Raw genomic sequence first — 13,941 nt, 5'->3', positions numbered from 1 at the left:
CTTGCCGTCCTTGGCTTGTTAAGAAGTTACTTACGGCACAATTTAAAATAAGGCCTGCTAGAATTAAGTTTGCTCCTTTCCAACTATATGTCTCTAATAGCATTGTTGCAAGAGGTGCGAACGCGAATGTGCCAAACCCTGAACCACATACAGCAATGCCTGTAGCTAGAGATCTTTTGGTTTCGAAATAATAGCCTACGCAAACTACTGCTGGTAAATATATTAGACCAAATCCAATTCCTGAAAGAAACAACACGATTGGGTAAAACATTCCTCAGAGAAATCAGATCGGAGACTGTATTCGAATGCTGCTTACACACCTCCCATAACACCGTAAGTCAACATAAGCATATTTACACTGGATGAAAACGTTGAAAGTACAAATGCCGCAGCACCTAAAAAACTTCCAGCCATACATACTGCTCTACAGCCATATTTATTTGTTAAAGCACTGACAACAGGTCCTGGAAAAAAAAATGGAAACCGTTTCAAACAGCTTCGAAGAAACGTTAACGAAACAGTTAAAAGAAAAATACTTACCAGCACTGAGATACATGCCGGATAACAACGAACCAACCCATGCAGTCTTGCCCTTTCCCTCGTCGAAATACTTAACAAACTCTCCCAGGAAAACACCAAATGTATAGGCAATACCGTCCACTATCATGTTACACATGAAGGATGCGAATACCACGACCCAGCCATAGCCACCGTCAGGTGGAGGCGGTATGTCGTGGTATTCGCACAGCGATCCCCCTTCATCGTCTGGAGACGTTTCATCGCCTGGTCCATCGGTGTTTGTTAATCTTGCATGCTCTTCCACAGAGTATTCGCTTTCCGTCTGCAAAAGGAGAAAGAGAAGATTGGCATTTCTTCCAGAAAAATGTCTATTACTATCCTCCTCATCGCTGAAGTATTATTTACTAGACAGAATAGTTTGAATGAACATTTTTTTTCCCCCGGATCCTATTGCAGCGTAGCATTGATATTTACGCTCGCCTTGAGCAAACTAGCAGCAGTTCACCTTGAACGGGGCAAGAAAAAGCATCCTTTTATGCACGTGCATAAACACACGGATACATCATAGATCAGTGGACTCTCTAGGAGGAAACCAATTAATCGATTCGCAGCAATTACTTGGAGACCTCACACGAATCGTACATGTGGCAAGCAAAGAATCTGTGATCGTTCTATCCTTGATTTAGAAATATATTCTGCGCAGCAAAAGGCGGGGAATTTAATATTCTGAAGAAATTCAGAAATGAAACGAATCGACGGAAAACCGCGTTTTGGAAGTTGCCTCTTCGAGCGAAATACGAGAACGAACGACAACTCCATAGTATAAGATGATCTCATAACGCAAACGCAAGCAACTGATATTATATGGCTACCGCGGCTCAGCCGGTTCCCTAAGGCTACGTTTATTTAGCGCGACATTTTTCAGAGAATCCGATAACGAGGAAACGATACTCGTCGCTCGATCAGATCGCGTTTTCGTCACCGACGAACATTTCCGACGCAATCGCCCATAATACATTCAGCTGAAAATTAATAATTCACCGGAGTCCCCGTTACGAAACGCAATCGTATTGAAAGGAAAGAACCGCGGCTTATTTGCAGACGTTTCGGATTAACAGGGGAGTCCGATCAATGACCTCGAGTCGCGACACATTAGCGAATTAACAATCGGCAGAGTTCGAAATCGGTTACCAATCGAGATAAAACGTCCAATCGAACAGAAACATTTTCATCGATTCAGGGATACACGGAAATTAATTCCTGCATTTTTGATATTTCCATACCCTTTGTCGTGACTAGGCTATAAATGCCAAATGACGATAAAAGGTTTTTATGTACTATCTCTTTTGCATATTTTGTATATTTTATTGTATTGAGTTTAATATTATTGGCGGAATTCGTCGGTGAAACGATTTTCTAGAAAAACAAACATGGCCGCCCGTACTTGAATCTATACGTACTATTATATGTGTAGAATTAGTACAGCTATATTGTTGTTATACTTTCGTATACGATTATATACTCCACTCACGTTTTATATAATTCAATTTCGCGCATCGACACGTGTCAAACACATAATCATCCGCAGTCAAGTCACGATACATATACATTCGACACATTTCGTTCCCATTTCCGTTCGTGAACTATCTTACCAAGTCAGTCCGATCGTTTAACCTGCTAACCGGGAACGACGAATAAACTCGTCGCTTAAAAAGCGCGTTTCTGGAACGAACGACGTGTTAACTCGTCCTTAAACTTTGGAAATTAGACGCACGTACTAAAAATCAACGTACTCGTTTCTTATTATCACCGTTTTACGATGTTTTTCACTTTTATCGGAGAAATCCAGACTCGACCGTGGCGGTAAAGTTTCGAGAATGTAAACCGCCGTGGGCGAAAAATAACCGTAAAAAATCACAAAATCGAATTTCAGCTGCAAAGTGGCTTCACGCGCACCTTGCTCTACATTGTATCATGCTCCATTTACATTTCGATTGCGACATCTCCCGGAGATGGGAATCACTATCCAGGTTAAAACTGATTTTGAATTTTGCAAAATGCGAGAAGGCTGAAACGTTTAAGGTGACTTTGCCCAACTCTCAATTATCTGTAAATAGTCTAGAACAAAATTTTCAAGAATTTTAACAACGAGCAGCGTGGAACTCCACACGAGTACAAACATATGTAAATATATCCAACATTGGCAATTCAGAGTTAAATGACTGACAGCTAGAACAATTATCCTACTGTATATTTACTATCACGTCAAGTGTATGTAACGTTTTCGAACAGGTATTTTGAAAGTGTCGTGCAGACGTCTACTGTAATTATATTTTATGGAATTTTTTAGCTGAGTTGGCCCGGTTTTCGTAGATTCGCGATAAGGTAGAGTGACTACATTACCGTAAAAAAATGGTTTTACGTGCCTCAAGTTTTCGTCCTTATATAAGAATATTTTGTGGCCGATAAAGGGATCAATCGAAAGAGGAAGGTTCAATCTAGCGCGCTCTGGTCAGGAGCTGCCGAGATTATGCAGATATTTGGCAATATAAGCGTCAGAAGTAGGCCAAAAATTGACGATGCGCGTGCCGTGGAGTCCGAGCATTTTTGCGCCATTGGACGAGTTTTCTGGATGGAATCGAGAGCAGCACGCACTAGAAAATATCTCCAGCTGCAAATTGATCTATATTTTGTCTCGATTCTCTGCGAAATAAAGCCGAAAACTTGAAGCACGTTTCAGAATTCAAATCGATAATACATAGCAAAAAATGTGACATAGTCACGGACTTAAGACCCGTCGGATCAAGACCAAGCCTATGTCCGAAGGCTGTGAACGGAAATTATTAATTAAAAATTCACGGTGACTATCCCGGGTCCGATCTTCCTATCAAAATAGTGGACTATTTATTTATCCGTCGAGAGAAAAAAACTCAGCCGTAAAATCGTCGTAAAAATTACAATTGAACAGCGATCACAGAATATACCATAAACACGACGAGTGAGCTCGTTCGTCTCCTCGGTAAGGCGAGCTCCCGGTAAACAGGTTAAAAGTGAATCACTCTGTGCATTTGAATGTCCGAGCGGTGACTTGGCCGAATGGAAGGAAGGTCAGCGGCGATCAGCTGATCCGCTGTCATTAGGAATCGGTAAGGTGTGCGCCACCTAACGTGAAGGCGGCGTAACCTCGAGAACGGAGTTGTATTGTTTTCGACCTTGTTTCCCGTGGCGGTCGGCGTCGTATTCGCAACGGATGCAAATCGCGAACAAAGGTGACGCGCGCTGTTGCACGAGGTGCAGAGCTAGAGAGAGAGAGAGAGAGAGAGAGAGAGAGAGAGAGAGAGAGAGAGAGAGAGAGAGAGCGAGAGGGACACAGATCTCACGAGAAAAACAAAGACAAACCTATTAGCCGAAGAAGGGACGCACGGAGTTGTGCATTATTCGAATAAATTCTTTTTCTCTTCGATCGTTATTCGTTGCATTATAGTCTGCCGATCGGCACCGATCTACCGGCTAGGTCAATTCTTTCGGCTCGCTGGTAATCAACGAATGAATAATTTTTTTCTATGAATAGGAAAATTATATTAAATAACTTTGCTCCCGGTGTGCACACGGCGTGGAGTGCGAAGCGGTTTGGCAGACGCGCTGCCACGAAAGTGTAAATTACGGGCCGACTGTCAAGGCTGTGTCACGTGACTAGTCGAAGCGAATGAGATCACCGGAGAGGATGAAAGTCGAGGGGCGCGTATACGGTGTACGCGCACGCACGTTCTCTATCGCACGCATGCATCCACAGTCAGTCAGTCAGTCAGTCAGTCAGGCAGGCAGGCAGGCAAACAGAGTCGGTTAGGCAACAATAGGCATACGCGGGGGGTTTTTACCAAATAAACGGCGGAATACTCGCCGGAAAACGTACCGTGCTGATCTTCCGCACGCGACGCGAGCCGTACCCGCTGTACTGCGACTTGTTGAGCGACACGCGCGACATTCTACGATCGCGTTAATGTCACACTCTCCGACGTGCGTGTCGGCCTCACCGCGCACAGCCGCCGCCGCCGCGCAGAGTTCTATTTTCGTTGAAGTGCGCGCAGCTGCGTACAACACAACACCCGACCAGACGACGACGATCCTCGTCGCTGCTCCTCTCCTCGTTTACTTTATCCCCGTGTGTAACACACGTTTTCCCCGTTTGCGCCTACCGCCGCGAAACAGAGAGATAGAGAGAGAGGGCAAACCTCGAACTGCCCCTGTGCGATATCGCCAGGAGGTGGGACCGTGTCTCAGTCATCGAAATCCGCTGCCATGTCCTCTCTCGACAAACGACGGGCCCGTCAGGCATCTAACGTGCTCGCATCGCAAATGGCAATCGCGTTCCCCGCGCACCACTGACGACGATTCGTATATACTATACGCACGATGTTATTTTCTGTGTAGGTTCGCACGCGACACGGTCACCGTTCCCGGATCAAGTCTGCGACGAGGTCCAGCACGTCGGTCGCACTCGGACGAAACGACAAACTATACCGCACGCGCGAATTGTCATGACAACTTCGCGAAAAGAGAGGCTGCTGCCGTGTTGCTCCGCGCACGAGCGCTGTCAGCGTGTGCGGCTCTACCACTGCGCGAAATTCTATTTATACGTGAACACCGCGCTCTATAGCGCTGCTGCCTCGAAGCTTCCTCGAACAAAGTGACTCTCTCTCTTTCTCTCTCTCTCTCTGTGTGTTCACTTTGTTAGCTTTGTCGGGGTTTGTTCACTTCGCTCCGGACGTCCTTTCCTCTCTGTCATCGCGTGTCCTAGCGAGTTCTGGTAGCGTCTCTCTGTCAATAACACTGATTCCATAGGTTGACGGAAGAAGCGCGCGAGAGGGAGAGAGAACGAGACTCCGGTAACCGTTCGTCGGTGGTTTTTAATCGGTTTCGCGGTTTCTAGGTGAATCCCCGTCCGCGGAAGGACCGAGAGGCCCTCTCGACTAAGGATTTAACTACTCGAGGAACAAAAGGGGCCTCGCCACGACGAGGAGAGCGCGGAGCCCTCGTTGAAGCGGCACTGATCGGCCGTGCGCGAAAAGTTAACCTATAAATGCGAGGCGTCGCACACGCGTCCCCACCCTGTCGCAATTACGTGGCGCGACACCCAGAACGACCAGATACGAGTCCGTTGTCGGTGTTCATGGCGACGATCGACACCTTCGATAATATCCGTAACCATGGCTTTCTGTTTTTCTTTTTCTCGCGCACCGTTTCGGACGAGTTCGAACGCGACGCCGAGCGGCCAACTTGCAAGACCGTTGAAATCAGAGCTGGGCAACATTTTGGAGAAAAATGTCGCCCAGCTCGAATACCGAGAACAAATATTTTATTTTTGCCACTCTACGTATGATCTCAAATAAAATAGTACGGTGTTTTACCCTGATCGAAACATTGTCTTAAAAAACTATGTACAGGGTGTCGAAAAATTATATGTCACGGCCACCATAGCGTGATTCTACACCTACGATTTGGTGGAAATTGACATAAAACACTCCTCGCAAAATTGACATTGACCTTGAAAATCAAGGTCAAAAATCAAAAATTTTTTTAAATTTTAATCGTATTCTACTGGTCATAAGGATTAACTTTGTGAAAGAAACCATGGGTCGCATCTCAACCGTTAACTTAAAAAATGATGTTGCATTTTTTTTTCTAATATTTTTGAATTGCGAATATTGAGATTGTAAAAATGCATCTACGAGCAATTATTTAACAAATTGATTTCTCTGGGTATATATTATTTAAAAAATGGCTACTAACTTTGATCGATACATTCATGTTATTTTTATAAAGTAATGTAAAATAGTCGTTTTTAGTGCTCTGTAAACCTAGTGTTAAACAACTTTTTTCGGAGTACATTACAGTACTTTTTGAACCGCGAGAGCGGCCAACGTGCACGCAACGTGATCAAGAAATTGTTTACAAAAACTGTACACATATCTTCCTAGTAAGTGTACAGGCTTTCTCAACAATGTTTTTTTTCGGTTTACTGTACATTTATTGCCAAGCGGAATTCACGTGTACTGTCTTTTTAAACAGTTTTCTTGATCGCGTTGTACACGGGAGTGCGCTATACATGTCGATCTCTCATGCTGTTAACGACCGTTGCGAAAGTTCCGTGGACGCATGCACTCGTGATTTAACATGCGATCCCATCGGAATGATTCGCGCGCGTACCGAGGGTTACGTAAACGAACGCTGTGAGGTGTTAAGAAGCTCAAATCATGATGTAAACAATGCGACGAATCAGATACGATCCACGCTGCTCGGGAGCTCTGGTTCGGCCCTTTCTTTCTCCAGCGCGGTCTCGATTCGATGTGTTCGAGATATCGAACGCGTGACGATTGCAATTTTTATATTTTTAGCGTATATAATTGTCGTCGTTGAACGATGCTTGTCACCGAATTGGTCTACGGATATGTATTCAATGAACTCTGATTCTATTACATTCGATAATTGAATCATTGAAAACCTTTCAATGGAGGAAGTACTGCACCGATGTCACCGTGGGTCACGTGACTTTCGCATCGTGTACCCGTTCGTTACGAAGATTGCTTGCAAAATAATTATTAGCGGATCTATCACTAGACTTTAGATCTTTATGCAAAATAAAAATTGTCTAAGTTAATTGTAGGGAGGAGCAGGTAAATAATAATGTATTTTCTAATCTGACATTGTCCTTGAGTTCTCAGTTTTGACCGATTCATCTTGGTCTCTGAAGAATGTATAATTAAATTTTCCAAACAGCCTGAGCGGGAAATCCAGCTAACCTCTGACCGACTCGTCAGTCAATGTATCAAATATTAGGAATGAAAATAGAACTGTAATAATTCGAAAGTATGCCATATCTTGTCTCGGGAGAATGTATAATTAAAGAGACTCGCGACAGTTTCTTTTGTATAGGAAAAGTTTTTAAACGGGCGAGCGGGAAATCCAGCTAACCTATGATCGACTCTCAATTGATCGTCGGTCAATGTACAAACATGAACAACGAAAACTGACTGTGAATCTGTACGCATTGAAAATATTATTTGTTCCAAATAGTAAAATTCAGTCTCAAATAATAATGATACTGAAATGAATTTCATTCCTGAGGGGTCGAAGAGGACTTCAAGAATGAAAGTCGATGAAATCCTCGACATTAATATCTCGGAATTATCTCGTACCTATGAAAAACAAACAGTGGAGTGCGCCGTTCAGCGGATTAGCTGAGCGCATTCTGCACAAAAAAATTCCGCTAATCGCGCGAGTATAACGATAAACAACGACTATTTAGAAGTACGCAACATCGCGACACGATTTATCGATAATCGAAACTCATCGAAAGGGAGAGGGGGAGCACCGGATGTGTGTTTCGCGCGTTTCGAAAACTCGAACTCGGGCCTCGTCGACAAAGGAGTACGAAAATAAATGGCTCCGTGACATTGCGTTCCATGCAATGCCAAAGGCCTTTCCGTTGCCGTTTCCATCTACCGGATGAATTCAGGAGTCATAATCGACTGCGGGCAAATGACGGACCGTCGAAGAATTGGGCACAGTCCTAAACGCCGCCATGTTGTCCTCTATTGGGTCCTTGCTCAGGGCCGTACAAACTATTCCCCCTTTAAATTTTCTTATTCTCTACTTCAAAAATACTTCGTTAAAAATATTGATCTGAAAATTATCAGCTTAATCGACTACTAAGTGACCTTTAAGTAATTATTAGTTTAAAGATACACAGGGCTGCAGAGACTCAATAGTCTAATACAAAGCAACTTATTTATGCATCCTACTATTGCACAACCTGCTTACGTATAGCCATTGTTCTTTGAACAATTGTAGCTCTACCCTTTAAACTATCAATCGCAAATGTATCGAATCCAAAATGGATGCAACTCAAAATGGAATCCCGTGCGGTTAGCTAAATTAAGAGATTGTCCCTGTCGATGTGCTCGAACCGATAAATCGTAATTTTATCAGTTTGACTAATTTGCACAATGTGCCCCTATCCGTACACAACGGATATCAGGGGGCCGTGTCATCCTTTTCGGGTCGCCGAAGGTATTTACCCGTCGGCGTACACGTACACACGGTTCGCTGATCAGTGTCGTTCAAGGATGATTCACGTTGACCGGCACGGTAGCACGGGTCGTCGTGTTGTTTACTATGGCGCGCGAACACTCGTAATCTTAGTATGTATGTGCCGTATGTACGTAGCTGCTCGTTCCACTTCTGTTATGTAAGGAAACTCGAAAATTCGAATGTTAACACGCTGTCGTCTGGCTTATGTCCCCTTTGGACTGCGGCGAAAATAAAACCCGTTCGAGGGGCCGTAAACGAAATTTTACAAACGCTTTTGGGGGGGGACCATAAACTAAACCCTCGTCTATACTGCGCGCGGGAAGCTCAACGACCTATGTATGCAACTGCAGCGAAGTGCGTCTTCAATAATTCTGCATAGTCGACGGCTTCGACGAACGTTTAGGGACTGACTCGACAAGTTTTCCAGCAAGAGACAACCAACGTTGTCCGACGTCAAGTAATCGCGTCCCTTTTATTCTTTCAATTGTTCAAAAATTGCAACAGAGTGGAACACGAACGCAACCGTGATTCTTCTTTTTGGAAACAGACCATAACGAAAGCATCATCAGCAGAGACTTACGGTGATCGTTTCGATGCAAGCCATAGTCCGTGGTAGCTCCTTTAGAATATCGAGCGGGAATAGAGAGAGAGAGAGCGAGAGAGAGAGAGAGAAAGAGAAAAAGTGAGACAGAGAGGGACGAGCCCACCTCGAGACCGTCACAGACAGACCAGTTTATGCAATTTTTAGAGCAAACCGTTTCGAAACGTTACCTCACCGTGCAAATATTTGCTGGCACCGGTCGTACTTCACGATGAAAGTGACAGTTCCCACAGCGACGGGTATTATCAGCTGGCCGCGGGGATGTCACGCACAAGATCGAACGGTCGAATTCGAGAGCCGATGGTGCCGGACAAGAGACGGCTGTCCGTTGCACCAGAAACCGGTCATATCCTGCCGTGACACGCTAATCACCGAAAGCTGATGGTTGCGCCGACACGGAATCGATCTTGCACGCGAGCTTACCGAAATATCGTATTATCTAGATTGGAGACGCTACACGGAATCGTGGTTAATCGATTCCCATCTAGCCATATAGCCATCTAGGTCCTGCTTGTTCAATGAAAATCACCGATCGAGTTGCTGGCTCGGCGATGCATCTAGCCATACATCCGTCCGGCAATCTAGATGTCTATATGTCTAGCAATCTAGATATCTCGATGGCAAGCTATCTAGATATGTATATGTCTAGCTGTCAAGATATGTATATGTCTAACAATCTAGATATCTCTATGGCAAGCTATCTAGATATCTGTATGTCTAGCAATCTGGATACTTCTATGGTAAGCTATCTAGATATCTATATGTCTAGCTATCTAGCTATCTAGCCATGTAGCAATCTAACAATCTAGATATCTACTCCTCGCCATCTAGCCATCTGCAATCTAGATATCTGTGTACCTCGCCATCTAGTCACGTACATATTTACATATTTAGTTACCTATCTAACAGTCTAAATATCTGTGTATGTAGCCACCTACGGTCCAGTTTACACGATTTATGGTCCTAGTTTACACGATTAAGAAGACAACCGACCAACTTGGTTACCAAATATATCGAACGAGGACCGCACTATTCTCCATTTCCGTTTCCATTGCTTCGACCAACCCCTGATCTACAACCGCTGTGGCCGATTTTTGCCAAGAACCAACGTCAAGGAACCGTCCGGAAGACGATCTCGAGGCGAGCACGCACAGTGGGTAACACTCCAGATCTGCGCACGAGAAAAGGGAGTCTAGAGACAACGGAGTATCGCAGAAGAAAGAAGATACAGCACGCCAAAGAGACCGGTACCACTGGAAAACTGGTAGCACTCGTGAGCACGCGAGCACTGTTGCGCCGCCGCTGGGACGCTGATGCTCTTGTGTCGGACGAGGCTTATGAATTAATTAGATAATAACCAACGACAATTAGAGCTGAAGGCACGAGCGCAATGAAAACACCATCTGCTTCTCATCGGCCGCGGAAAAATTAACGGCCGAGCCACGGAACTGTATAGTCTGAACCGAGCCAATTCGCAGTAATTGACGAAACGCTGCTGCTCCCGGCTGCTGCTGGCCTGCGTCGCGGAACAAGGAAACATTGTTCGACCGATATCACCGATTCGTTGCCACTTCCATGTGAATGAATCCTCTTTCCCTTTTGTTGCGAGTAATATTGTCTTCTGGATCTCTATTGTGAGCTGGATGATAGAGATGTCGAAACATTCTGCGAATTATATTGAACAGTCGGCAAACTTTTCGTGCGTTCACCGATTCGCAATCGAAGCAATTTATTTAATGGAACAGGAACCGATGAGTTGACTCTTCTAGATGGGAGGTAGATTTGGTACATTCAATCTAGAAGATTAAAATAATTTGCAAAGATATATAGTTTTGTTACAGAGCTACAAACTGCTAACGCGACCGACTCAACAACGACAGAAATCAGATAAAATGTGTATCTCGCAAATTATAAGCCTTGGTGAACGGAATTTGCGCGGATTAAAATAATCCTCAAGTTCGGGCAAGCGATGTTGATACGAAAGTAGCGTTGATAAAATTTTAAAGCAGACTTTGGCGTAACTAGTCTCGTTTTATGTTAATTTCCGCAGAGTTGGTAGATGGGAATCGATTTTGCTCTGCTGCATCGGAAACACGAGACAGAGGATTACCTAAGCCTTCCGACAGTTACATCAACACACATTCAACAATTATTAGTTTAAAGTTGCTCGGTAATCCACTTAGGGTTTAAGTAACTGTAAATCATTGCGCTGCATTGTTAACGGGAAGAGTTGTCGAGTCTCACTTGATTTTTCATGTAGTGTACGACACCTTGTCATTTCATAATTTAAATTTTGCATTTAAAAATTGCGTGTTTAGATTTTATGCGCTTGTGACTGAAACGAGTAGATGAAAACAGTACAAACATTTAGAACTATTGCATTATTTTTGGCTAATTAAAGAGGATTGGGTTCTTCAATCATTCTAGCATTTGTTTGGTAGTATACTACGCAGCAGCCTTCTGCTGTCGGGATCGTAGTATTAAAACATCGGGAAAATCTGTGCCAAGCAATGAATAAATATCTAACCTTCTCGGGTTAAAAGCGATCCAACGATTAGCCTAAGTTATCGCTAAACGTACCGCATTTTAATGCAATTGGTACAATAATGTATGCTTGAATGAAGGAATTTATTTAATAATTGAGTAAAAGTTCTGGAACCGCTCATTTTACCAAAGGTAATTAATTCCTTTGAGGTCCAAATTCGCTCTTCGTTATCTCATTCTACAACGTTACGTGTAATTCAATTATATTCCAATTTGCCACTAATCAATTTAATACAGTAGAGAAATACTATAGAAGTTGGTATGCTACAGCTGAGTTATTAAAAATTTTTAAAAGAGGAAATGCACTTTTACGTAACCTCTGTTTCCTAGAATAGACTCGGACAATTTTTCTGTTGCATAAAGACCATTAGAAGAACTGAATGAAGTTACTATACTATCCTCGACTTATCAAAATTCTTGGCAGAAGGAAATGCACTTTCATGGAACTTCTGCGTCTGACAATAGACTCGGACAATCTCGATGTTACGTAAGGATCCACGATCCAGTAATTGCAGTTTCGGAAACGCGCAGGAACCAAAATGGCGTACTGGCGGGCGCGCGGATTTCGTAGCGCACACGTAAACGCGAAGCGGCTTCGCGCAATAATCGAGCATCTGGTTCTCGTCTTGGCGGAAACGTCAGCGTCAGCGACGCCTTGAAATGACTCAGAAAACACAAACGATCCGGCCGGCGATATTTTCCTGAATCGCAGCGGGGTCATTGTTTACGAGGTTTGCTAGCCTCTTCTGCGCTCTGTCCCAGTTTGCTTAGGACCGGCGAGAGATACTAGCGCACAGTCCCCGCCGCGATAAAACCAGCAAAACCGCCGAGAACAGAAAGGAAGAGCAACGTTCCCGGCAGTTTCGATGAATCACAAATCATGATTTGCTTCGTTGTTTGCCGGTTCCGTGCGCCCGCGCGATTATCGTAGGGCAACCTCGCTTCGAATTATCTTCGCCGATATACATATCCGTTCGGCGCGTTTTCTTTGTCGGACGATTGTTCGCCGATGCAATGTTATCCCGAGAAATGTTTATCGTCGGCTCGGCTCGGCTCGGCTCGTCTCGATCGAAATTTCGTCCCGTCGCGTCGCGACGATCGACGCCATATTTCGTCCGTCCGCGCGACACTTAACCCATTTTTCGGAGCGAGCCCCTCTCGGACGACTCGAGTGCGCACTTCAACGCGATGATACTGCGATAAAGACCTACAACGGTACACGATTGGGAATGTGCGACCAATTTCTTCGGACGGTAGAGCATCGTCGCACGAACATCGTTGTAAATTGATCGCGATCGATAGGACAGTATGAAGAGCGACTTGAAGAGCAACGTCAAGAGCGAACTTTATTTTTTCTACTCCGATAAAGACCTACAACGGTGCGCGGTATCGGGAATTTGCGACGAATTTTAAACATTTTTGCCGAAATATTGTTATAAAATTGGTCCCGATAGGAGATTCGTGCGAAGAGCAATGCGAAGATCAAATTTTATTTTTCTGTTAATATAAATTACCCTTTCTCTCTCAGACAGCCATTAACGAGAAGAAAGGCCTAATGACTGTAGCTATGGAACGTATTCTTGATTTTTTTTAACACAATTCTTACAGTGACTTTCTTCTGTTTTCGTGTTTGTTCGAGGACATATTCGAAGAAACGTCACACGTTTAACTCGTCGTCATTATAAAGGCATGTATGCCAGTCACGTTCAGTGCCCGATAAGTCTACCATTAATATTTATTCTTGCAAATAATATAATCGACAGAAATTGATGAAATTGACAAATGAAAACTGCAAAGACTCCGTGGCTGATGTAACATTTGTTACGTTCTCCAAAATGGTACTATTCCATATATGGGATTTTCACTATTCTGTTCTCCATATTTGGAGAACGTGATAAATATTATATTGTCTACAATCTACATGGAACAGCGCCATTTTGGAAAACGTAACAACAAATATTATATTGCCCGCGATCTACAGGGTGTCCCAAAATTCGATCAACTCCGTGAAATGGGTGGTTCGTGAGGTCATTAGAAGCGACATTTTCCTTTGCAAAATTGTCCACCTCGGCTTCGTTATTAACAAAAAACACGGACCAATCAGAGCGCGGTCACGGCAGGATCTACTGTGCGGGAGTGATGGGTTGCGTCGCGGTGAAGCAGTGAACAAGAGAAGGAGCAGAAAT

At 44.0% G+C, this 13,941-nt stretch overlaps 1 protein-coding gene across 6 annotated transcripts in view; it reads right to left on the bottom strand.

The window, feature by feature from the left end:
• Nucleotides 1-13,941, bottom strand: part of LOC143361490 (monocarboxylate transporter 9) — a 30,550-nt gene that overhangs the window by 5,279 nt on the left and 11,330 nt on the right. For 3 of the 6 annotated variants that reach the window (XM_076800924.1, XM_076800926.1, XM_076800928.1), the window contains exons 2-4: nt 541-841; nt 321-464; nt 35-240 (exon numbers count right to left, since the gene is read on the bottom strand). In XM_076800924.1, coding sequence (XP_076657039.1) covers nt 35-240; nt 321-464; nt 541-841 — 651 coding nt within the window. Of the gene's footprint in view, nt 1-34; nt 241-320; nt 465-540; nt 842-3,503; nt 3,522-4,432; nt 5,733-9,190; nt 9,230-13,941 lie in introns of those variants that run through there. The other 3 variants (XM_076800927.1, XM_076800925.1, XM_076800929.1) reach the window with 3 other exon arrangements.

This window comes from Halictus rubicundus, chromosome 15, assembly GCF_050948215.1.
Source record: "Halictus rubicundus isolate RS-2024b chromosome 15, iyHalRubi1_principal, whole genome shotgun sequence".
Taxonomy (NCBI): Eukaryota; Metazoa; Arthropoda; class Insecta; order Hymenoptera; family Halictidae; genus Halictus; species Halictus rubicundus.
The sequence above is the reverse complement of the archived record's forward strand: the minus strand, read 5'-3'. Positions and strand labels throughout refer to the sequence as shown.